Source organism: Dysidea avara, chromosome 3 (assembly GCF_963678975.1).
Source record: "Dysidea avara chromosome 3, odDysAvar1.4, whole genome shotgun sequence".
In the NCBI taxonomy this organism is placed as follows: Eukaryota; Metazoa; Porifera; class Demospongiae; order Dictyoceratida; family Dysideidae; genus Dysidea; species Dysidea avara.
In genome coordinates this window covers 31,353,451-31,381,077 of record NC_089274.1, presented here as the reverse complement: position 1 = coordinate 31,381,077, position 27,627 = coordinate 31,353,451, and the positions used below count along the sequence as shown (strand labels likewise).

Genomic DNA, 27,627 nt, shown 5'->3' with positions numbered 1-27,627 from the left:
AGGGTGATTTGTTTGTAGCTGAACTCTCTACAAGGAAACTTCTTCTAGCTGATCTCTCTACAGGGAGATTTGTTTGTAGCTGAACTCTCTACAGGTGATTTGTTTGCAGCTGAACTCTCCACATGATGGTTTCTTTGTAGCTGAACTCTCTACAAGGTAACTTCTTCTAGCTGATCTTTCTACAGGGTGATTTGTTTGAAGCTGAATTCTGTACAGGTGATTGGTTTTCAGCTGAGCTCTTTACAGAATGGTTTCTTTGCAGCTGAACTCTCTACAAGGTAACTTCTTCTAGCTGATGTCTTTACAGGGTCACTAGTTTGTAGCTGAATTCTCTACTTGGTGGTTTCTTTGTAACTGAACTCTCTACAAGGTAACTCCTTCTAGCTGATCTCTCTACAGGGCGATTTGTTTGTAGCTGATCTCTACTGGTGGTTTGTTTGTAGCTTAAATCTCTACATGATGGTTTCTTTGTAGCTGAACTCTCTTCTAGGTATCTTCTTCTAGCTGATCTCTCTACAAGGCGATTTGTTTGTAGCTGAACTCTCTACAGGTGGTTTGTTTGTAGCTTAACTCTCTACATGATGGTTTCTTTGTAGCTGAACTCTCTACTAGGTAACTTCTTCTAGCTGATCTCTCTACAGGGTGATTTGTTTGTAGCTGAACTCTCTACATGGTGGTTTCTTTGTAGCTGAACTCTACAAGGTGATTTCTTCTAGCTGAACTATCTCTTTCCATAGTTGCATGAACTCCATACAAGGTAACTTCTCCTAGCTGATCTCTCAACAGGGTGAATTGTTTGTAGCTGATCTCTCTACAGGTTACTTGTTTCTAGCTGATCTCTTGAATTCTCTTTAGGGTGAATGCTCTATTAGGATGACTGCTCTATTAGAGTATCTCAATCTCGCACTTGCTACATCAAGTTGGATTTCGTGTTATAACTCTGTGGCTTTATGTCTGATTCTTTTACACCATTGAAGAGCCCTTCTAAGATGATTACTCCATCTATACAGCGATTTTCAAAGCATTACCCCAAGCGGTTTATCTGGTAGGCGTGCCAAGCAGTCGTTTTTTATTAGCTAATCTCGATTGCATAATTGTTACACACTGTTGGTTTTTTCATTGTATCTTCCTGGTTTTTAGCTCGATTTCTTTCAAACCACAAAAGCTTTGAGATTCAATAGTTAACCTATTCACCCACTGATTTTCAGCTTCTTCGCATATGCGGTTTACCCTGTACGCGTGACAACATATTGGTGTTATTTTTCGTGAATAATCGTTCATAACTCTTTGCCTGTTTATCATATTCCCGCCAAAGTTGGTACCGAGATGTGCTTTTGTACCCCCCTTCTGTGTACCAAAGTTCAAGGCAATCGGATATGGTGTTCACGTTTTATAGCAGTTTTTGTAAGTGTGCGAAAAGAGGAAGAAAAATAATAAGAAAAAACTAAGAAACTAAGCCAATTTTTGAAGTCACATGTCTCGGGAACGCTTGAAGCGATTTCACTCAAATTTGGAATGTGGAGTGCTGAAGTTGGAGGGCATATCCACAGCAAAAATCGTCTTGTTTTATCAAGGTAGCACAGAGCTACGGAGGTGCGAAAATTGCATTTTCGTTCTACCTGCTAATATACTCACGGGTGTTGCGCACCGGCTTGTTGGGCCGCACGACACACTACAGTGTGTCTTGATATGGTCATTCTCCTGGATTTCAACTATTTGTATTTGTGCAGGATGATGTCTCAATTGATGATGCTCTTGTCTGCTTCTTAGAGCAAAGTATAATTCATTAAAAAATAAAATTGTATCAAGCAATGACTGTGATGTAACATCTCCCAATAGTTTCTTCTCTCACAGTGTATCTACATCTGTACGAGTCAAAGGCTCAGCTTGCTACTGCTTTGAATCAATTCCAGCACTCTGCATCCTTATCATTTCAGCATCCAGTGAGCTCCTGAAATCTGCAAATGCCTTATCATTTGAAAAGTCGATATATGGCTTACCATTCCATCTCAAATAGCACTGTATTCCATAACAAATATGATACAAAGTGTTAGGAGGAAACTCACTAGTTGGATCTCCCTTCTTCTTTACTTCCAATATAAAACAAGTGGGCCAGTAATTCAGCTGCACCTTATCAAGTTGCTCAATCAGTGCTATTAGTGTATCAGTAGCTTCATTTCTATATCTTCTCCACTCTTTCCAGATGGAAAAACACTGCTCTGTGTCTTTCTGTATCTTAATTGACACTCCAGCCTTTCGTGCATCAACAACTTCATCATCAGTTTTAGGTGGGGCAAACTTTCGCATCTGTTTCTTCTTGCTTCTTTTCAGTGGCGCTTTATTTCCGTCCTCAACACCTCTTGTTGCATTGCTACTACTACTACAATAATCTCCACAATATTCTGCAAATTGTTCCTCTACATTGTTGCTGGACAAATTGGTAATCCTTTAGCTTGTTCCTGACCGCAAACCACAGCACTATGTATAAAATTATCTTCGTGGGTGCCATAGGAACAAAACTTCAAAAAGGTCTTCATTCAGAAAATTGAGAAACTGTTCTTCCTATTTCATTCCTAACCACACTCACACTTTTACAGGTATTTAAAAACTATTGCTATGTGAATGTTGTTTAGTCTAAATAAGTTAGATGCCACGACCAATGGGAACTAAGCGATTTAGTAACCCTCAGGCCCTTAGTAGCACCCTCGTTTCGCTTGGGATGCTACAGCCTCAGGCCTTTGGGTTACTAAATCGCTTAGTTCCCTTGGTCTTGGCATCTAACTACTATATAGTCTATAATTTTCAAAGAATAATTTGTAAATTTTCAAGTTACATTTCAATGATAATTGTATCCAAGAATTACATTTGACAACACTAGTACATGTAGATCTTTCTGTATACTTATGGAAACGTTGTCAGCTACATTATTGCACATCTAGTTCAACCTTGATAAAATTCCTTCTCAAAAAATTATAGATAACTTTTAGATATGTTTGGTAGGCTTGGAGCCAATGGCTGTAATGTAGAACCCTTTGCCTCCATTTGTGATCTCTCTATAAAGTCTCTTGATTGGTCCACTGTTACGGTATTGTATTTTCATATAATACTGTTACAACACTGTTATAGGCAGATATGGAGGATGAAAATGATTGTGATGATTACCTTGCTCTAGCTGGTATGTATGCATGATGAGATGAATATATGTACAAAACTACCTTTTCAAACCAGAAAAGTGTTTAATGTCTGTGTACATTTGGCTCTTTGAAAGCTGTTTTGCATATGTATCCATTGCACTAATGAGATTACAATGTTTTCATCTGCTTTACAGAAACAATGAAAGCCATGTACATAAATTATTTATTTGCAGCATAAGTACACTTTGGATGATTTGAAGTTCTAAATAATAGTTAGACATCAAGAACCAGGGTCCTATGGAATTCAGCCCCTTAGCTAGTAAGTACTAAGGATTTTCTAAATCCTATAGAACCAATTGGTATTTGATGACTAACTTACAACTCGTTATTGTACCTTGAGTTGACAGCTGTTTGTAAAGGAAACTGTCTCATTAATTAGATTAAACAAGCCTTCAACACCTCCCTCTAATTCAGCGTAGCTGTTGTTATCCATTTAAACACCTGTTACAGGCACATGCTTTCTGTGTTATGTTTCAAAGTATAACTAATTGGACTACAACTCATTGCTGTGCCTTGACAACTGCTTGTAAACAAGAAATGTACTGTTGATTAGTATAAACAAGCCCATTACACCTCCCTCTAATTCAGTTATGGCCGTTACTAGCCATTTAAATGCCCATGTGTTGCCAAAGTTACAGGCGTGTAAATACTGTGTTTCGTATTACCTCAGAGAATGAGTCTCTATTAGACATGAGTACGGGATTTAGAGACCACGTTTTCAGCCAATCAAATTTCAGTATCACCTTGTTGTAGTCTAAGTATTAGGCACAACAAAGACATTGTTTACTTGTCAAGGTCTATAGAGGCACACAGAATATTCTCTAGAATAATAGGTGGTAAAAACAATCAGGACTAATTCCAGAATATGTTAGGATGATTTTCACAAATAAGTAATTGTAAATTCACTAATTTTACTTGCAACATACTCTTGAAATAACCTCCTTACAGAATAAATGATCAAGCTACTCTAATAGAGCATTCACCTACCCTAATAAAGAAGTCACTGGACCCAAATGTGATGTGACCGCACAGTTGGAGCATTGCAGTCGTTTTAGCCACAATTTATACTTACATACCTTTATAGTTGTAGACAAACAAACAATCAAATGAAAAATTATAGATTTTAGACCGAAGTAGGAATTAAATGTCCGCTATAGCTGCAGGTCTAGATGACCTCTCTTGTTTCATTGCTTTTTATTTCTGTGATCCATACTCAAATATATATATTTTCCTTACACTTGTATGATGTTGCATTACTTAACTTTTTATGTCATTTAGATGGAGATGGTGAAAAGGCACAGTTTTTGCAGAAACTAGCCAAACTAAGAAAGCAGTCTTCTGTATTTTTAAGAATGTTAAATGACATGAGACGGAGACTGAAGGAGCTACCACCAGATGCAACTGCAGCCAAGTCATACAAGTAAAAATTGCAAAAAACATAAAATGGCAGTCAGCATAGTCTTGTTATTTAACCAAAAATATTTAACGTGAATAACAGGCAATGTTACTGAATCCATGGTTAAGCTTACTTTTTAATGTATATTATGAAGAATACAAATCTTACCCTTGAATCTGTAGAAGGTGTGATTCCAAAATCACAAAAAATTCAAATTCATTTTTCAAGAACAATCTATTTAAAGGAAAAAGCCATCCATCTGTCTGATTGCATTCCATTTGAGTTCACGCACTTTTCTTGCAAATTGCTGCATGTATTGAAGCAGTTTTTGTGCCAAACAAAGCAGTCATGTAAGAGTGAAATCTCTTTTAAAGTAAGCTTCTAATTGCTGTCGCTCATTGTTTACAGTGCATTAAATGCAAGGGTGTAGAGTAAAACTCACTGAAATTTTTCTATAAATTGCATGCAAACCAAAAGTAAGCACAATTCCAGTTAAGCATGTCCTTATAAGCAACTTTTAAAGCTATTATCACAGGTCAAGTAGTCGAGGTAGCAGAGTGCATGACTTGCAACTGTGAGGTTACTAGATAAACAAAAAGAAGTTGTTAAAGCAAAAGAAAAAAAAACTGTACAGAAAAGCATACAAGCAGGATTTGATTTGGCAACCTATTCGGTTATTATCCTTTTCCCTGCTACCTTTTTCTCTCACTAGTTATATACTGCTACATGTGTAACTTTACTGAGCCTGTTAAGCCTTTACTATTTTCCATTTTACTGAGGAAGGTGGTGACAATAAGTAGGCTGTAAGGTAGCAAGAGTGTAGTACATTAAAAAGGTTAACATTGCTTCGGTGCTATGGGTATCTTTTTACTTGATTGAGAATACAAAAATTGTGTCACCGAAGGGCAACAAATCTTTGTACATATGGAATACACAGGTGTCTGTCACAATTTATCATACTTAAATACGCAATAGACAAACTGCACTGTAGGGCAATAAAGTACCAGTGATGCTACATTGTATTTTATTTTGTTGTCAGTAAGCTAAATCTAAACCAAAACTGCCAAGCTGTAAAAAAGTGTGGCCCCCAAAAAGGCCAGGGGATAATATTCACCTGAATTGTCATTATTGAAATTTTTGTCATTAACCTACCATCACAGCCATTTCTTGGCCACCACTTTTGATTTTGCAACTTTTTCATCCTGGCCTTTTATAAAAGAGCCACGTCCTTTTATATACAGCTTGGTTGTTTTGGTTTAGATATCACTTCTTTTTGTATTGCAAGCCACAAAGCCAGCCATTAGCAGGCTTTGGTGCTGTTTCCTTTTAATTAGTTTTTTTTTCTTTACTACAGGAATTGTTGAACAAGAGAAGCAATTATAATAATGTGTGCATAGGGATTAAATATTTGTATATTTAACACTGAATTAAATTAATGATTATCACACAAGTAATAAGGTGATTTATTACAAAACTGAACTGTACATTGTTTATAGTGAACTCTTTACAGGGTGACTTGTTTCTAACTGAACTCTCTACAGGTTGACTTGAAATGTAGTTGAACTCTTGTTTTTAGCTGCTGTCTCGACAGGGTGACTTATTTCCTGCTGATTTCTCTACAGAGCAACTTGTTTTAGCAGGTGATCTCTCTATAGGGTAACTTGTTTCTAGCTGAACTCTCTACAGGGTGACTTGAAATGTAGCCAAACTATCTACAGGGTGACTTGATCAAGCTGATCTCTCTATAGTTTCCAGTTGATCTCTCTAGAAGGTGATTTGTTTCCAGCTGACCTCCGTATAGAGTGACTTGTTTCTAGCGAATCTTTCACTTGTTCCTAGCTGAACTCCGTACAGGATGACTTAATCAAGCTGACCTCTTTACAGGGTGATTTGCTTCCAGCTAATCTCTCTACAGGGTGACTTGTTTCTAGTTGAAATCTCTACAAGGTGGCTTGAAATGTACTTGAACTGGCATATATGTGACTGGATCTGCGAAAATAGGACATAATCGCATTTTTTTCGAATTCCTGTTTATTAAATAGTTATACTCTACTTAGCCAAGAGTACCCTCTGGCAAAGTTTCAGCTTCATTTGCCAATAACTTTGGGAGTTGCAGCCCTACAAAGTAGCAACAACAGAAAAATCGATTTGTACAGCAAGTATAGGAAAATAAATTACAGGCGTTTACAAAAACCGTTGTAACTTATCAACGGATTGAGGTACGGGGCTAAACGTTTCACCATCGTGTTTGCCATGAACAAGGGAATCAATTACTGGGAAAGGTTTTCCTTTACTTGCCTTTTTTCACTGTTTACAAAGGCGAAATTTGTGAAGAAAAATTGATCGTGTAGGATGGTTTCGACATGACGTAAACAAACGCTCATAACTTCCGTATCCTTGGGTCTACTGCAACGCAACAACGATTTTCCAACTGCTCTTGAGCAGGCGAATAAGATGATATCTAGGTTTGTATTGTTAGTCCCTTCCTGCACTAAGAAAAAGGGGTTAAAATAAATTACGGAATTTTTTCTATGATATGCAAGTATTTCACCCAATGTATTCAATGCTTTATACTGTAAATTTAGTCTTATGCGATTATGTCCCTTTTTCGCAGATCCGGTCACATATATCAGGCAAATCCCTCGTGGCCATGGTATACGTAATATACCACTCAGGTATGCTCACCTAGTAGACAAACCTGCATTCACCACATTACTTTTATATAGAGGTTTGCAAACATCAATTGTGGGTTAAAATTGTGGGGCATAAAAAGAAATGATTATGGTTTTTTCTGGACTTTGTGGATGCCTAAAGTATTTGAAGGTGCTAAAATATATACTTAGGTGTATAGGGTGAGAATGTCTGAGCCATCTTGTCATGTGGTTGAATTGTGCTGTGTAGAAAAGCAATCCTCACATTGCAAAAATATGCCTAGTGACTCAAAACAATGCCTAGCCTAACTAAACTAACATGTTAAACTGAACCCCACAATGCAAAACTTTAAGCAGCTCTATAAATACCATAGAGTTGGGTTATAAGCACATGTATATTTTAAGTGCATATTATTTGTTAAGCGCATACACATTAACCACGGATGATAAGCGCACATGGCCAAATGCTATGATACGGCTACACACAGCAAGAAATGGCAAGAAAAGCTGAAAGTACTGAAACATTAATGTCTTTTCAAGTGCTTACGTCTCCCTTTGCTATGTATATAGTAAATCAGCCACCTAGATAGTGATAATCTTGTTTATCACAAAGGATTTTACCTAGAAATGGAGTCAAATATCCTTATACACTGCCGTGGTAACCGGCACAAACTATTAACTACTCTATTATTAATTACAACGTAGTGATTCCATGTTACACTCACCATAATTATTTATTAGGCGTATGCGCCTAACAGATAGTATGATTTTTTACAAAACATTTTCTCCAAAAATTAAAAGCGCATGCGCTTAACAACCCAACTTTACAGTGATCAAAGGGAACCGATGCTTTGTAACTGCCGTAGCATCAAAGGCAGTTGTGGTTAGGGCTATATCATGATATTGCCCTAACCACTGGTTGACATCATGATATCTCCCTGTGGTCAGGGCGATACATGAAATAATATTATAGCCTTGTGGTTTCCTTTGATCTAATGTGTCAAAGTGCTACGTTATGTGATATTTAAGGGCATGGTTATGACATACCTTGTTTTTTCACTGTATTATATACCAATAGAAAGTGTGTATTTAATGGTAAGTACAGCTAGATCATTATGAGGCATGTCCCTCGATCATTATTGGTTTAACTGTACTAGACTGTAAAGGGGCGTGTTGCTCAATTGTTATTGGTCCATCTAGTTTGTAAAAGGTCCTATTGTGCAGGTACAGTGTGAGTGCTTTATAAAAAGAAACGCAAGGTGCAAAAGGCAAGAATTCATTGGAACCCCAAAAGGCACATTCCACTGGTGAGTTTGTTAATTAATTGCGGTTAAAATGGTGGTCATATGATGCATCGTTTAGCCCTAGCCTTGCGACCATGGTCAGGCTGGCAGGCAAGCAGACCAAAATTCCAGTTTGGGAGATTTTTTTAAAACATTGGTTTTTCGTAGGTTTAATATTAATTTGACTTTAGTTTCTGTAAAATTACTTTTCACACCTTAAAATATGTGGTTTAGAGGCAGCATTCAGTTAATTATTGGGACAATCCCTACTTAAACAGTACTACCATACTGTTTGATTATTACATGTAGCTATAGCCTGCAAGACAGGTACTGCGAATACCACATAGATTACATCATCATTCATGTGGTAATATTACATATACACAATACAGTTGTTTTAGTTAAGCTATAGCTATCTGCTGTTAAACTTACCTGCCTGCCTCAAGCTCATTGTACTTACAGTACATCATCTCAGTACTTGCAATATGGCGTAAGGCAGCCTCGTGTTTAAAGTGACATCACCATGTACTACATAGCTACATAAATTGTGACCGGATTTGCGAAAAGGTACCTTTTCCACACATTTGACATACAAGCAAACAAAATGATGTAACAGTTGACTCCTTATACTGATTAACTTGCTCTTAGTGTCAATATGTAGCCAGATACTGTAACTACATGTATTGAAAAGTTCAAGCAATTATATGCCATTATCAAAAAGTTATGAAGCTTTAAAGTTCAAAAAATGGGTCACATTTTGTGTGTGAAAAAGGTACCTTTTCGCAAATCCGGTCACAATTGTTATGTTTGGTTCCCATTGCATTAAGTTTACACTTAGTGTGTAACATATGTGACCATCTCAGTAAAACCTGACTTGTTTGTGTTTGAGAAAAATGAAATTTATAAATAATCCGTAAAATTATGCATGCTACAAAGAATATATGCAAGTTCCTTATTGGGCCATTACTCAGAGAAGGAAGGCTCAAATGGATTAAAACTATATGCCATCGTATTCACCTGCTCATGTAGAGTTTGAAATTTTTTTTGTTTCATTTCTGTAACCCTAACGATATGCATGTCATGCATTTGTTTATGATGCGGTATAAACAAGATTGTCGTCATTTCTTATAAACCGCTTTCATACCTATATGCATAAGTGACTATAGAGCTAACACTATAGCTTGGTGGATTTGCTAATCCATGGTGAACATTTTATACCAAATTCCAACATTGTAGATTAATGTGAACAGAAGTTATGGCTGCAAATGTAAGCACCTGTAGATTTTTTTCAGCATAGTTGCTGTACAAATCGATTGTCTTGCTTCCTACTGTCTAGCACTATAATTCCCAAACTACTCACCAAAGAAGGCTGAAACTTTGGTGATCCATTCCTTGGACACTGCAGATAATACTAAGAAAATCAGGAAGTTGTGTGAACAAGTCGGTTTTTTGCTGAGACATCACATATGTGACTGGATTTTGGAAAATCACCCATATGTGTGCATTGTTGATTCAGAGAAAAAAGTATTTTAATAATTTGAAGCATTGTTACTCACCAGCCCTGGCAGCTACACGTATGGATTTTTCACTAAAAATGGAGCAATTCACTATCCTTAAAAATTAAGAGCACCTGGTGGCCAAAGTAATCCTTGTGGAGTTCCCACCATTTTAGACAGGTTTTTCACCAGTGTTGCTGTATCACGAGTCCTCAAAAAGGGGTGGCAGGTGGGCAAGAGATAGACTATAAAATGGACAAGGATGGTAATTGAAGGCACCAGACCACAAAACAGCTTGTCAGAGGCAGGAAATAGACTGAAATCTCACAAAACAGACATACATCACACATTCAGCTCCCTGCTTGTCTGTCCAGAGTGTATGAACCTTCCTAAGCACTTCCCTGTTGTTCAGAGACCTGTACAGATGTTTGGTGTGGATATACAGGCTGCCAGAAAATGGTCTGCCAAAAGCAGACCCGACAAGTTGAAGGCAAGTTTGATATGGAAATTGTTAGCCTGATAGTGCAGCAACTTCATGCTGGTGTTATCTCATTTTGGCTCTTGCGCCATACACAGTACAAGTCCTGCACTGTAGGTACCAATGCTACGGTAAGGTATATATAGCCTAATAATATAGGACAGGTATAGCATCATGCACTTTGCTTGCACCTGAGCAGGCTGCCAAGTATTATATATGTACACATTACTACAGTAGTCTTAACTACATGCAGTACTGCTGGAGTACCTGCATGCTAATTTCAGGTTCATGTACTTAAAAGTGAGTGATGCATGCTGTGGGTCATGAATGGCGCTGATGTTTAGTGATTATGACTTTTAGTTAGTGTGGAAATGGTCTTGCAGGTACCAAAGTTAGTAGTACATAAGTGAAGCTATTCATTGCAAGGAGTTAAGGACTGCTTGACTACAGAATGCATCTTATTTATTTTTTACTGGCATACCAACAATATACATTAATATTGTTCCACCTGAACCATACACATTACTCAGGCAAGCAGTAGAATATCCATTCAACACTACACACACACTGCTGTACAATCATTTGAAATAGCAGTAGTAACAGGTTTCTTTTTAACATATTGGAGGAGCATAACCATAGAGAACCACAGTTAGGAAGGCAGTAGAGTAGTAGTTTATTTTTTTGTGAACTTATTGGTATAGGTTTTTTGATGGTATATTTGTGACTGGACCTGCGAATATAGGGCATGTGGGCACATGATTTTTGCCTACTTTTTCAAATTTTCATTACTCATAACTTTTTGTACCATTACGCTATGGCAATGAAATTTCAGCGAATAGTTAGAATGCAATTGGCTTTATGATGCAAATTACAGAATGTAAATACTCTGTTCCAATACTGAGATATTACCTATAGAGTGATGGGGTGTAGTTTGTGCCCACATGCACTGTTTTTGCAGGCCCAGTCACATTTATCCCTATCATTGTGATGATCAGTTTACCATGTGAATGTAATTTTCCTAACCAGAAATGTAATGCAGGATGTAACCAGACTATTGTACTTGCTTAATAAAAAACCACACAATGTTCAGATGCCACCTGATGGAATGCAACTTTTAAACTGGTCTGAGGAAATACTTAGACGATATTTACAATCTCAAGTAAGTCACATAAGTATGCATCACAAAAATGTCAACGGAGTATTTGTTTTTAGCAACAAAGAACAAGTATTTCAAGAATTAGTACTTATGGTCAGCAAGCTGAAACACACTTTTGACTAACATTTTTTTCCCATAAAGATGATGTATAATGGTTAGATATAATAAAAATCATATTATGTCGTACATGCTGCCACAGTTGGACATTGCATAGTATGTGATCAAGCCTACATTTTTTTCAGGTGTAATTAAATGTTTACTTGGTTTTGTAATACAAGTTGCAGAATGCAAAATTAAGATATGACATGTTGCTATGGGTTATAGATTGTGCCAACACGTCTGGGCCTTGATAATAATAGACAGTAATAAGTAACTGGGTGTGGGGAAACCAGTCTTATCACACCCAAAACAGCAACTTAGAAGTTTAGTCAAAAACAAACTATGGCTACATGTTTTCAGGTAGTCAGCTTTTTTCTAATTCAATCCCAGTGGTAAACTCTACATGTACTTGATGAAGCTTTGGCCAACCAGGAGATGGCTGTATGTAGCTGTACAGTTCATTATAATGTGATAGGGTGGGAGTGGGAAACTGGTCTTATCACACTCAAGATAGCAACTTAGAATTTTAGTCACATGTGAACACAAAGCTACTGTTATATGTTTTTAGATGGCCTGCTCTTATCCAATCCCAGTGGTGAGCCGTACAAACAGTATGGAGCCTTGATGTAGCTCTGGCTAACAATGAGATGGCTGTATGTAGTTGTGCAGCTACTTATTGTTGGATAGTCAGCTGTGCTGTATAAGTCCTACATTTTTCATTCTAGCCAAGTTTGAGCCCAGAAGTCCAGATTGATCTGTCTATTTTATCCCTATGGGTCTTTCTCATTTTGTAAACAACTTTTTTTAAACCTTCCCTTCCACTCCACTGGAACTTTCCTGCTCAAACATGGTTAAAATTAATGGTGGGAAAATTAGCTGTTTGGCTACTTTTGCAATGGATGCTTTGGAAGGTAGCTGAGGAATTAGTATAAAATGTGTGAAAATTTGGTACATATAACATATCTCCATGTACCAACCATTGGCAACCTACAAAACTCTGAATACTTAAAACCAGGGATAGATATACAACAGAAATAGGCACCAGCCTATTATGCTTCTAATTTTGCCTATTATGCTATGCTGCAGTGCTCACAAATTTTTCCTATTATGCTCATAATTATGCTCAAATTCTTTTCCACAGTTCCAATGTTTTGTTACTTTCCTATGGATAATGATAAACTTTGGCTTATGAACAACTGGTTAAATGTAAAAAGTACTCATTGTGCATTAAGAATTAATTGGCTGCATTGTAAACTATAATAATAGTCATGTCAAATAATTACGTAATTCCATCAACTATTCTATTATTGTAAGTCAACCTTTTTCTGTACATGTACATGTGGCATGCATTTTTTTTTGCTTACAGTATGACAAATATTCTGCCTATTATGCTAGCATTATGCTCGATGCTTTTAGGCACCTATTATGCTCAAAATCATGCCAGCATAATAGGCTGGTGCCTAAACAGAAATTGGCAATAAGACTGGTTTTCTCAGAGACAATCACATAATGATTAATTTTAACATATTAGATGCATCTAGGAATGCCATTGTTAAAAATTGATTGGACAGCTATAATATAAAAATAGTGTACTTTGGAGATGTTTTCATTCAGTCACAAACTTCTGCTGTGCCTGTGAAATAAAATAATATTGGCAGATGTCAGTTTTGTCTGAAATACACTTACTGTTTCCTTTTAACTTAATACTCATATATTCAGGGGCGGAGAAATAGGGGGACAGAGGGGGCAACTGCCCCCCCACTTTTACAAGTGGACTCACTTTTCCAATACGCAGTTGCTAAAATAAAGCAACTGTTATATTATAGTCTGCAGCCAACTTACTTTGCCTAGATTTACTAGAATTTGTGCTAAAGGTTATACAAGAATGGAATATACATGAATCAGTGCTGGGAGTGCACGAGATCTATATACTGTAATAGAGCAATCACCTAACTACTCTAATAGAACATTCAAAAGATTTGGTTCTGCTATGCAATTAATTCAACCTGTCTCCATTAACACATTAAATCCATACGTAATCAAGAGCATGAGTCTGTCTGAAAATGCCTTAATTTATTGCTGTATGTGTCTAATCTAAAAACATTAAAATCTCAAAGTTTCCTGTGGGTGCATGCCCCCAGACCCCCTAGTATTGGCATGCTTTGCCGGCTGGTGTGCTTCACACAATAAGGTACGGTTAATAATTTTAAAACACTTTGTAGCTTAGTGCAACTCCACATGACTTGCCCACCCACTTTTGAGTACTGTTCTCTGTCCCTCCATATATTCATTCCACAAAACCACCAGAAAATTATTTTTAGTTGAAGGATGTTTTCTAAGGTGGTTTTTAGGTGTGCATTCTATTAAGATGTTTGAAAAAACAATGGTAATCCATATTCAATACATTCAAATGCAATATGTCAATACATGTGCAAGGATGATAAACCAATATTATAATCTCATAAATTAAGCAAATAGATGTCTATTTACAGTGTACCATATACAATTTACAACATCATTAATTTTACTATCTGCCCTGCAGATATTTGCCTTCTTAAGATGAATTGACAGCCCATATCTTTATAGTCTTATCACTGTGAGGTAATAAATGACAATAAAAACTGGCATCAACCACACATTCTTTCATATTACATTTTATAGTCACTGTGTAGTCTAAACACACAAATAACAAGCAACTTACGAAGATCCAGTAAAAACTAAATGGTTGTTTGTTGCCAAGCATGATATCGAATGTCTTGCATTTACATTAGCTACATAATAAATAATACACAAAAAGAAATATACAGCAATAACTATACCACTAAAAATGCTATGAAAATTACTTCATATTTTATGTCCACCACTGTGTGCTCCCATCAAAAAGCCCTTGTCACATTATGTAGAATAGCTTTAAAACAATAAGGGATGCATCCCACAATGAAAACCGCAAATCAGCAAATTAAAATTTAGACACATTGAATTTTTCCTATCAAGCACTAGGTAATTTTCCTATCAAGCACTAGGTAGGACATTGAAAATTTTCCTATGACAGTTGGGCTTGGAAATCAAAACTAATATGACACAACTACCTGTACTGCCTAACTGTGTGCATCACTGAAAAATAAATTTGTGTCTGGCTGAGAGTATAGAATTGAAATATGGCATGCAAGACGTACTAGTGGTTTTGAGGTTCTATAACCTGTTCACTGTACCTTGTCAACCTAGTAGCATGCACTTAGCAGCTGTTATGCTAACCTACTGTACAAGCGGTACACAGAACCGATTATGAATCAAGGGAGTCCGGTATAGAGGTACTAATACTGATTTTCATGGGTCACATATGATATGACACAAAGAAAAACTGTGACAAATGAGCATAGTTGTGGTATGCAAAGGACAAGTCATGGCAGAAGAATGTGATATCACATTCATTAAGGGATGGATCACTACTTCATCTAATAATAATTAATATTTAAATACAACTACATATCAAAGTAACAGTGTGCTCAGAAAGTTCATACAGTGTACATAAATGCTTCTATATCTACAAATAGCTATTACAATACAGGCTAACATATACAGTACTTGAGAAACTAAAATTTAAAATACAATAATTACATATGTTTACACAAATACCTGTAAGTGACAACGTTTCAGTATTCCAGCACTTCATGTATCCATTTTTACAGCTACTGATAAGAAATGGATACTTATTCATCACAGCCAAACCGGTAATAGTAGTTTGGTGGGCACTGTCATTGGTCTAATTCAACAAAAATGCTTATATAGTAATCTCATAAAAACAAAATATACAATATTTGACAGTGTACAGCTATTCGTCTCATATAAAAGGATAAGCATTAGTTCATACACCCCCTGATCATACATTTAATTTTGTGGGGAGCTTAGCATGATAGATTAATGTGTGTTCTCTACTTGTTATTAAAGTCCCATCTCAACATTGACATATACAGTGGAGCCTTTAATGTTGTTCACCTGAGTTGGCTGTTTACCTTGGCATAGCAGGCTAGATTCTGACTCATTACCAATCAGTGTGTACAGAAATAGTTTGTATTAAGAGGTCACCTCTGTATTGCATCATACATCTGTATTGCATCATACACCTGTATAAAACCAGCTATTGCAATGGTTCTTAAAGCCATGAATGGAGTAGTAGAGTAGCAATGTTAAAGACCGCACCATATACAGTAGAACCTCAGTTATTCGAACCCCTTGGGACCACAGGTGGTCCACAAGTCTGAAATATCCATATCTCTGAAACTGTGTATAAATAACCATAAAGAACATGTTTAAAAGTATTATCAAATACCTAATGGAACAGTCACTACTCTAATAGAGCAGTCATTTCCATAGTTTGGTTAACTGAGAATCCGCATAAGTGGGGTTCGGATAACTGAGGTTCCACTGTACAGCCATTCCATTGCTTTGTCACCAGTGAGTGAATCAAGTTCATCATACAATTTACGACTCATCTCATTTTTGTGTAAACAGCTCAGGATTAAAAGACTCATTATAAACTTGCTCACTCTTTATTGCTCACTGACTCACTCACTCTCACTATATTCCTTATTAATGTTAACTAGCAAGCTGTGGTTGGCCTTGAAAATGGCTAAAATGTAGTGATTGGGCCCAGAAGTTCAGAGTTAGGATTAGAGTTATTCCCCTTTTCACTACTTTTACTTTGATCCCTAATCTAATTAAAATTCCTAATTTTTCTTCTACTTGTATATTGTTTGCTCAGTAATTATAATGAAAAATTCACTACCTCTGTATATGTATATTACCATTTGGGAGTGTAGACAGGAGTACATGTAGACTATTGCATCTCCTCAGGTGTTTCTGTCTCGGTTTCTGTATCTCACCATGTGTTGTGTATAATACTCTTCTTTATGCATTCCTACTCTCTCAAGTACCCTAATCAGTACGTATCACAGTGTTTCTAGCATTATCGTAAATAATTCATATCATCCATGCACTAAATCACTGAATGCACATGCAACATAGCCTCAGTCAGTATCCATACCAAATAAGAAAAGGCAGTAATCTATATTGTTAACCTTTCCATGATATGTTAGTATCCATTACACATTACACATTCGAACCATTACACCTAATATTGCAAGGTAGTAATCTATCTTGGTAACTCTTCCATTATTTGTTACACATCCCAATGCACCATTATACCTAATATGACAAATCCAGTAATCTATCTCATTAACTCTTCTGTTATACATCACAGCCTGTATTTTACACATTCTTATGAACGATGACAAACACAAATAAGGTAATTTAGGCCGTTAACTTTGCCGTGCATGGCATTGATGATGGCAAAAATAAGGAAGTCCAGTAATCTACAGAAGGCCATTTTGTGTAGTGTTGTAATTATTAAACAATAACTAAACTAAAAATATCTTTTTGTAGCAGCTTAAACATTAATAACAAACAATAACTAATAACATTTTAATCCAACACAACAATTAATAACAATAACAAGAATTATAAATCTTTTTTGTAATGTTAGGAAAATTATTGCACTGGCAATGAATTTACAACAAGCGCTTTTGACTTATTTATGACAGAATACCAAATTATAAACAAGGTAAACTTAAGCACAAGTTATGCCTTATACACAAAAGGTATATAAGACCTGCAACAGTCCTTACCAGTTCATTCAAAACAGTTTAAAAGCTTCTGAGTAATTTATTTAAATATTGGTTACCTTAAAAAATTTCTAAAGTAATTGTAGACTGAGACAGATTACACCATGCTTTGATTCGTTGGGCACTATACACTTGATTATTTTTCTTGACATTTACACCCCTGCCCACCAAAATGTTCTAAACCCTACATGCCTTTAAAATCCACCTAGATCTTTGTGCTACATTTCTACATAACATAATACAGTCTTGTACTTTAAAACTCAAAAGCATTGTTCTTATATATAATTATATATATATCAGGGGGGTAGGAGAATCCAGCGTGAATTTGTAATAGTATTACACAAACACTGAAAGAATTTCATGTGAGCCAATAGTCACTGTACAAAAAGTAGAAGATGGGGCGTGATACATATTTCAGTTCTACTTTGTTGTTGTTTACAACGGTGTGAATCTAAATGAAAAATACCCAGCCATTATGGTGAAATGGGACTTATAGTGATGATGATGCACGGTTTTCACCCCAACAGTAACAATGAGATGATTTTAATAGGATTGTTAATCTGGTACTTCCATCACTGCGTTAAATAAAAATATTAACTAGACTTCATAGTGTACATGGGCTTGAATGCATCATGACATACCCCCTCTGTATATCATACCTGTACAGTACGGTAGTACTGTATATTAGGAAATTTGGATTTATCTGGCCAAAAAAAATCACCCAAAAACCAGCTTCACAATACCATCCTGGAACCTTGGCAGTATTGGGTAGAGCCCAAAAGTGCCTTCAGTAGGCTTCCAATAAATAGTAACGAAATTTTTAAAAAATCAATGGAAATTTCTACTGCCTACGTGCTTACTTGCCTGCCTGCCTTCAGGCAAGCGTAACTCATAATGGCTAAGGCTATAGGCTTGATTTTTTCACTGTTCAATTTCGCTTCATCCCAAGACGTGCCTTTGGCATACCGCAGTACGTACAATTTAGGCATCATGGACTTACCTTTGTCCTCCTTTGTGTCCTACTTCTTTTTGCTGTCAGCCCAAGGTGTTGATTCATGGTAGTGCAATGCATGGCTTCTCTATGTTTATAAATGTCCATAATTTCCATGGTGACTGTATTGATTGCAGAGGCGATTCTAATAACCGAGCTATGCTGTAATAATATCATTCATCTCTTGTTTCACTACTTTTTATTGCAAAGATCCCTACTTCATTTATAAATTAATAATTTTTAAATACTAGTTTGTTTAGTTTATTGTTGTAGCACATGCAGCTAGCTACAGTGTAACTCGTGACTGTACTATTAGAATATCATACATGACTGTTGTATTAGAGTATCTCAAGTCACAAAGGGGTGTGCAGCTAGTTAGAACAATAAAGGGTGAGCTCATCTTGTTTACTGTTAAGTTGTTTACAGTTAAGTAAACAGATAGATTGTTAAGAGGTGTGGTCTTCATACTCTATTACTATTAGTCCACCTAGATCTTTATTTGATGGGTGTGGTCGCGTACCTATCGTGAACTGCATCCCAATTGCAAAGTTGCAGATATCTAGCTAGTATTCCTCTTATAGTAGCACTGGGACTGAAGTGGTCCTGAAATCCAGCTCTGAAATAATTCTGTGGCATCTAAATATGCTGCTGAAAGGAAGTGTTGATATGGAAAATTAATGCCTCAATATGGTTTCATTGAATGAAGAAGACAAGTAGCCTGATTGAAGATAAAAAATGACAAGGTGCAGAGGGTCTACACTTGTCGAAACCCAAAAAGGCACATCCCACTGGTGAGTTTGTTATTGTGGCATAAAATGGTGGCCATGCGGCTTCTAGCCTTGTGACTGTGGCCAGGCAGTGAGGCAGTAAGACTAAAATGAGACATATTAAAAACTGACCATTTTAAAGCATTAAATTGGGTTTAAAGGAGTGTACAAAAAAAAGTATTAGAACCCTAGCTATGGGGCTTGCTTAGGCTCACTCCAATTAAGATGACATAAATGAATTACGAGGCTGGTTCTGGTTGATATTTTAACAAGCCTTTGTGACCCTTACTTCATGCAACAATGCTAGGTAAGTTCACACATGGATGTTAATTACTTTAAAGATGGTAGCTCTGACAAAGACAAGACACAGTAGTTCTGTATACTCTTTAATTGATTGACTCTAAAAGTAGATAAACAAGTGGAAAGATAAAATTTGTAACCTACAGTACCTGTATTAGGAATCATTACAATAAATTAATGCAACCATCAGTTGGTGTGCAGATATGTATAATCCCTACTTTATCCATGCTGGTTTATAATGATTCATAATCCTATGGCTGCAGCACATGCTGCTGTCAGACCTTCAGTGCTTGTCACTGTAAAGCACTAATAACAATAAATACTTTAGGTTTAAGGAAGAAAATCCATCCCTCCTGGAGGAGACTGAGTGTGGCCCTACATAGTAGTTAGACGTCAAGAACCAGGGTTCTACGGGATTTAGAAAACTCGAAGGCCCTGGGCTGTAGAGCCTGAGCGCAGCGAGGGCGCTACTAAGGGCCTGAGGGTTTTCTAAATCCCGTAGAACCCAGTGGTTCTTGACGTCTAACTTATTTAGACTACAACTCGTTATTGTACCTTGAGTTGACAGCTGCTTGTAAATAGGAAATGTATGGCTAATTACTAGAAACAAGCCCTCTACACCTCCCTACATGGCGGAACCACAGTGTGGCTGTTGCTACCCGTTTAAACGCCCATGCATTGCCAATGTTACAGGCGCGTGTTATGTATTGAAGTACTGGACTCAGCGAGTGGACTACAACTCATTGTTGCTGTTGTTGTGCCTCGACAGCTGCTTGTAAGCAAGTAATGTAGTGTTGATTAGTACAAACAAGCCCATTACACCTCCCTCTAATTCAGTACGGCTGTTACTAGCCATTTAAATGCCCATGCATTGCCAATGTTACAGGCGCGTAATTATCGTGTTTCGTATCGCCTCAGAGCGTGGTCTCTATTGGACATGACCGTGGCTCTACGAGATTTAGAGACCATGTTTTCAGCCAATCAAATTTCAGTATCAAACTTGTTGTAGTCTAATAGATATTGGGTGACCTGTAGTTCGAATCCTGGGATTGGAGGGATTTTTTTTCCTTACTTTGGCCCCTTTTCTGTTACACCTTTTCAGCTATAGTCTAAGTCCTTGAAATTAGGTTAGGTAATCCTAAGGCTGCAGTACATGTTACTGTCAGACCTTCAGTGCTGGTCACTGTAAAGCACTAATAACAATAACAATATTGAGATGGCCTCTTAAGACAGGCTCCACTGTACACGTGTATGTACATACAAAGTATCTGTTTACTAAAGGTTTTCTTTTCAACTCAACTATAAGATGCCCTACAGTAAGTCACAATTTGTATAGTATAGCATAGCTCTTAAAATAAACTTAACATTTACATATACACTGTAGAATGTGCAGTTACCTGCATAATAACAGGGTTTTGAGGTTCCATACTCCACTGCTTGAGTGTTTTATTGCAGGCACTAAACAACTTGGTTTGGTATAGAGTTAAGCAAGTTACAGCATCATAATGTGGGGGGTGCAGGGTAACCACATTTCCCTACAATAAAATAAAAATGTATCAGAGTTACATACATGCATATATACACAGTTCAGTTCCACAACAAACTAAGGCACTCAACACCACTATACAAACAATACAAGCTCAAACTAAAAGCTGTACATGGATTTGTAAAAATTACATTCTGTATATTTGTAAAAATTACATTCTGTAGATTTGTCTGAAGATTAAAAGGCATAGACTTTTTAGTGTAGTGGCATAGCATAACAATTGTGCATTTTGTGATAAAAGCACCACATTTGGCACAGAAGTAACTCATTATATTACAAACAAATCAGGATATTGGGCCATTTCAAACCACACTGGGTACCACATACATTTCCACACGTGTTAGTTTAGCCATAAACTACCCATGTTATAAGCAGTGAAACTTTTGTATTGGTTGTCTCAATTAGCCACACACCTCTTTAAGTAGTAAATCAAGTACACTGTATTTTCTCAGTGTTCTTGAGCCTGCCGAGTACTATTTTACAAGTATTAGGAATTTTAAGTTTGATTAGAGATCATAGAAAAAAGTAGGGAAACAAGGGAGATCGCCTACACCTGCAGATGTATAAACTAGTAAACATTTAATTCCTAATTCAGTCATGGTATAGACTGAAGTAGGGATTAAATGTTCATTATTATATCTGCAAGTGTAGGCGACTTCCCTTGTTTCCCTACTTTTTTCTACGATCCCTAATTTTTCCTAATACTTGTTTGTTTACTTTTTTGTAACATTATTATGACTGGTGAACCCGCATCAAAGAAAAGCATGGCACCAGAGTTAATGTTTTTGTCTGAACGCACACCCAACTATCAACTACAGACTCAAGTGTTTTTGAAAGTTAGGTGGTTGTTATGCTTCACTTTCAGCTTATTTCAGCCTGTTACACAGTGCTACAAATGAAGAACAGTAGGAGAAGTGCCTCTGCAGTCAAGCCAGTCACCATGAAATTTGTGCGCCTTAACTATCAATTGTTGACATGAAAGTGAAGTAGCCATTACTCTTCGCTTTCAGCTGTGTTCAGCCCGTTACACAGTGTTACTAACAAAGAACAGTATCAGAAGTGCCGCTGCAATCAATCCAGTTATCATGTAGGGAAGCTATGCATTGCGCCACCGTGATTTAACACCTTGGGCAATCAACAAAACGAAATGCGATACAAAGGAGGACAAAGGTGAGTCCATGATGTGTGCATTGTACATACTTCGGTATGCCAAAAGGCACATGTTCGCATGAACCGACATCAAAACAGTGAAAAGATCAAGTCTGTAGTCTTAGCTGTTGTCAAGTTACACTTGCCTGAAGGCATCAGGCAGTTAGTCAGTAGAAAATTCTATAGAATAATTTTTAAAAATGTAACAATCTATTAGAAGGATTTAGGGTTGTACTGAAAGTACTTTTGGGCTTGGTTATACCTAACCAACACTGCCAAGCTGCCAGAATGGTATTGTGAAGCTGGTTTTTGATTGGCCAGCAAGACCCAAAAATCTGTGATCCCTAATATACAGTATTACCAAACTGTATGATGGTATGTACGCATTGAGCTGAGTTCTCAAAAACATTGATTTTAATGGAATTACTCAAGTTCTTGAAATGTGGCTCTTTTCTAGTGCTTGCCAACTACGATTTCTTCATTCAAATGTCTGACACATTATATAACTATAACCAATCAAAGTTTTCACCCTACATTTTTAATGAAGAAGCCATAAACACCCAGTCTGTTATGGTCCTTTCCCAAACTTGCAATGGAGTCAATCTGCACATGTCTGCTCTTGACACCTTACTGTCATCACTGATTATCTGGGTGACTGAAATATTATTTCTCTTAGGAATATCTTTTCTATTTGTTTACTCAGAACTCAGCTCAATATGTTTATATTACACTAGAATAAATCTGTTCATCCTATTATAATCTGTCAAAAAAATGAAGAGCTACTTCTAGTACATGTCCTTTTAACTCCAAAGAATAGATATAGGTAATAGTGGAGGATACTTGAAGACAATTTGATTACATTTAAGAGTTGCCATTTAGCTTGAAGAGATTAGATGAGGTGAACTGATTTGAAATGGCTAACAATATAGCTACTTGATTAATACCACCAATTGTGCATTCTAAGTTACGCAAAGTAAAAGCAAGCTAAAATTGATAAAAGTAAGGAAGACACATGCTAGAGTGGGACATTTGAATACAAGACCAAAATGAAACAAGTAGAATACAGTGAAACATCAATAATAGAGCCACCTATGGGACCATGATAAGTGGCCCTGTTAGCGAGGTGACTCTGTTACTGAAAACCTCATTGATGCAGCCATAAAACAAAGTGGCCTTATTATTCAGATTTTAACAAACTATTGAAACCAACCACTGGCTACTTGCTGTAACAGCAATGTAACTATATAGTAGACTAGTAGAGATTATCACAATGAAAGAGGAATATACCTAACATCACTTGATGCATAATGGCTGGAAAATGCATGAAACCTATTGCCAGAATAACAGGTATGGTTTTAGTAGATAAATTATGCACTTAGGAGCAGTAACTTTTGCAGTGATAATTTGGCTGCCTGCTCAGTTGGCCATTTTCTTGAGGGAACATTGTATTACTTTTACCAGTTTGGGCCTATAGTATGTGGCCACTGGCTTTATTAACAAATATTAACTCAAAATAAGAAAGTGGCCTCATTACTGATGTGGCCAATACACAAGGCTCTACTGTATTCACTTTTATTCCAGCAAGTGTACTTAATTTCTGACTCACCGCTTCACAGGCTTACTGTTAGGGATAGTTGTCTAATAAATCAATATATTAATTGTGTAGTGTATATGTGACCGTCTCAGCAAAAACCCGACTTGTTCGCACAAGCATGCGTTTTGAGAAAATCGAAGTTTAAAAAATAATTTGTAAAATTACGCATGCTACAAAAAAACTACGCAAGTTGTTATTGGGCCAGTACTCGAAGAAGGAAGACTCAAATCAGGTAAAACTATATACAATCTTATTCGCCTGTTCATGGAGAGTTTGAAAATCTTTGTTTCGTTTCTCTAGCTTTAACGGTATGCGTGTCACATGCGTTTGTTTATGATGCGGTAAACGTAAACAATATTGTCATTGTTTCTTGTACCAAACCGCCTTCATATCCATATACACAAGTATCTACAGGGCTAATAGCTTGGCTGATGTGCTGATCCATGATGAATGTTTTAAGCCAAACTGCAACGTTGTAGACTAATCCAAATGGAAGTTATGGCTGTGAATGTAAGCGCCTGTAGTATATTTTCAGTATAGTCACTGTACAAATCGATTACCTTGCTCTTCCTACTATCTAGTGCTATAATTCCAAAACTACACATCACAGAAAGCTGAAACTTTGGTGGTCCATTCCTTGGACACTGTTGATATTGCTGAGTGAATAAACATTTTTTTATTGTGTGAACAAGTCAGGTTTTTGCTGAGACGGTCACATATGTAATAGTTATACCACAGGCACGAGTGCTTTGCCTGATATATACACACTTGCACTCAGGCTAACGTCCTCATGCTCTTGCGTATATATCAGGTAAAGCACTTGTGTCCGTGGTATAACTAATATGTGCCACGTGGGTTTATCATCTACACATGTGAGAAACTGCTGGCATGCATTTATATTAGGCTTCGTAAATTTCTATAGTGGACACTGGAAACAGCATAAGAATAATGACAAGGAGTTGCTCTGCTAAGAGTTCAAACGTACATGCAATGACACGAGCATACAAAAAGTTTGATTGTGGGTTTATACAATGAGCAAGGAGACACCAGACACCGAAACGCGACTTGATAATGATGGTTTAGCGCTGGCATAAGTACTCCCAGACATTCACTATAATAATCGTGAGTAAATTATAGCCATTACAGTCGTGCATGAATACCACTTCACCACCAATGGCTCAATCCATTTAGCACGTAGTGCATAACAACGAGACACAGGACATCGAAGCGCGACTTGATAATGATGGTTTAACACTGTTATAAGTGCTTCCAGGTATTTACTATCTAATCCAAAACAGCCAAGCTGTAAAAAAAGTGTGCGGCCCTCAAAAAGGCAATGGTGAAAAAAGATGTGAAATCCAAGGTGGCAGCCAAGAAATGGCTGTGATGGTAGGTTAATGGTAAAAATTTTAATAACGACAATTCAGGTGAATTTTTGTGCCGCTTGGTCTTGGCACAAAATTCACCTGAATTGTCATTATTAAAATTTTTACCATTAACCTACCATCACAGCCATTTCTTGGCCGCCACCTTGGATTTCACATCTTTTTTCACCATAGCCTTTTTGAGGGCCGCACACTTTTTTTACAGCTTGGCTGTTTTGGATTAGATTTCATTTCTTTTTGTATTTGTATACCCCAAAGCCGGCCATAGGCCGGCTTTGGGACTTTTTAAACTTATCTTTATTTTTACCACAGGAAGAAGAAAAGATGAAGTAGATGTACTTTAAATATTTTATCAGTAAATATACAAATTATATATATAATACATATATTCATTACAGAAATCTCCATGGTGGTTTCTTTGTAACTGAACACTCTACAAGGTGACTTCTTCTAGATGCTCTCTCTACAGGGTGAATTGTTTGTAGCTGAACGATCTACAAGGTAACTTCTTCTAGCTGATCTCTGGTTTATTTGTAGCTGAATTCTGTACAGGTGATTTGTTTGCAGCTGAGCTCTTTACAGAATGGTTCTTTGTAGCTGAACTCTCTAAAAGGTAACTTCTTCTAACTGATCTTTCTACAGGACAATTTGTTAGTGGCTGAATTTTCTACAGGGTGATTTCTTTGCAGCTGAACTCTCTACATGGTGGTTTCTTTGTAGCTGAACTCTCTACAAGGTAATTTCTTCTAGCTGATCTCTCTACAGGGTGATTTGTTTGCAGCTGAACTATCTACATGGTAATTTCTTCTAGCAGATCTCTCTACAGGGCGATTTGTTTGTAGCTGAATTCTGTACAGGTGATTTGTTTGCAGCTGAGCTCTTTACAAAATGGTTTCTTTGTAGCTGAACTCTCTACAAGGTAACTTTTCTAGCTGATGTCTCTACAAGGTCACTAGTTTGTAGCTGAACTCTCTACATGGTAGTTTCTTGTAACGGAACTTTCTACAAGGTGACTTCTTCTAGCTGATCTCTCTACAGGGAGATCTGTTTGTAGCTGAACTATCTACAAGGTAACTTCTTCTAGCTGATCGCTCTACATGGTGATTTGTTCGTAGCTGACTTCTGTACAGGTGATTTGTTTGCAGCTGAGCTCTTTACAAAATGGTTTCTTTGTAGCTGAACTCTCTACAAGGTAACTTCTTCTAACTGATCTCTCTACAGGGTGATTTGTTTGTAGCTGAACTATCTACAAGGTAATTTCTTCTAGCTGACATCTCTACAGGGTGATTTGTTTGCAGCTGAATTATGTACAGGTGATTTGTTTGCAGCTGAGCTCTTTACATAATGGTTTCTTTGTAGCTGAACTCTCTACATGGTAACTTTTCTAGCTGATGTCTCTACAAGGTCACTAGTTTGTAGCTGAACTCTCTACATGGTAGTTTCTTGTAACGGAACTTTCTACAAGGTGACTTCTTCTAGCTGATCTCTCTACAGGGTGATTTGTTTGTAGCTGAACTATCTACAAGATAACTTCTTCTAGCTGATCTCTCTACATGGTGATTTGTTTGTAGCTGAATTCTGTATGGGTGATTTGTTTGTAGCTGAGCTCTTTAAACAATGGTTTCTTTGTAGCTGAACTCTCTACAAGGTAACTTCTTCTAGCTGATGTCTTTACAGGGTCACTAGTTTGTAGCTGAATACTCTACATGGTGGTTTCTTTGTAACTGAACTCTCTACAAGGTAACTTTTTCTAGCTGATCTTTCTACAGGGTGATTTGATTTCTGTACAGGTGATTTGTTTGCAGCTGAGCTCTTTAAAGAATGGTTTCTTTGTAGCTGAACTCTCTACAAGGTAACTTCTTCTAGCTGATGTCTCTACAACGTCACTAGTTTGTAGCTGAGCTCTCTACATGGTGGTTTCTTTGTAACTGAACTCTCTACAAGGTGACCTCTTCTAGCTCATCTTTCTACAGGGTGATTTGTTTGAAGCTGAACTCTCTACAAGATAACTTCTTCTAGCTGATCTCTCTACAGGGAGATTTGTTTGTAGCTGAACTCTCTACATGGTGGTTTCTTTGTAGCTGAACTCTCTGCAAGGTAACTTCTTCTATTGATATCTCCACAGGGCGATTTGTTTGTAGCTGAACTCTCTACATGGTGGTCTCTTTGTAGCTGAACTCTACAAGGTGATTTCTTCTAGCTGAACTATCTCTTTCCATAGTTGCATGAACTCCCTACAAGGTAACTTCTTCTAGCTGATCTCTCCACAGGGTGAATTGTGTGTAGCTGATCTCTATACAGGTTTCTTGTTTCTAGCTGATCTCTTGAATTCTCTTCAGGGTGACTGCTCTATTAGGATGACTGCTCTATTAGAGTATCTCGATCTTGCACTTGCTGCACCAAGTTGGATTTCATGTTATAACTCTGTGGCTTTAAGTCTGATTGTTCTACACCATTGATG

At 37.0% G+C, this 27,627-nt stretch overlaps 2 protein-coding genes across 3 annotated transcripts in view; one reads left to right on the top strand and one right to left on the bottom strand.

Moving 5' to 3' along the window:
• LOC136250693 (uncharacterized) overlaps positions 1-11,977 on the top strand; it is a 67,070-nt gene extending 55,093 nt beyond the window's left edge. Inside the window, exons 7-10 of the mRNA XM_066042923.1 lie at positions 3,127-3,175; positions 4,473-4,614; positions 11,525-11,657; positions 11,711-11,977. Of these exons, the coding sequence (XP_065898995.1) occupies positions 3,127-3,175; positions 4,473-4,614; positions 11,525-11,657; positions 11,711-11,773 (387 nt within the window). The 3' untranslated portion in view covers positions 11,774-11,977. The remainder of the gene's footprint in view (positions 1-3,126; positions 3,176-4,472; positions 4,615-11,524; positions 11,658-11,710) is intronic.
• A 2,145-nt stretch (positions 11,978-14,122) lies between these two features.
• The window catches only part of LOC136250691 (kinesin-like protein KIF21A), a 465,334-nt gene continuing 451,829 nt past the window's right edge, over positions 14,123-27,627 (bottom strand). For both annotated transcript variants that reach the window (XM_066042921.1, XM_066042922.1), the window contains exons 41-44: positions 20,890-21,027; positions 15,390-15,516; positions 14,455-14,524; positions 14,123-14,347 (exon numbers count right to left, since the gene is read on the bottom strand). In XM_066042921.1, the coding sequence (XP_065898993.1) occupies positions 14,308-14,347; positions 14,455-14,524; positions 15,390-15,516; positions 20,890-21,027 (375 nt within the window). In that variant the 3' untranslated portion in view covers positions 14,123-14,307. The remainder of the gene's footprint in view (positions 14,348-14,454; positions 14,525-15,389; positions 15,517-20,889; positions 21,028-27,627) is intronic.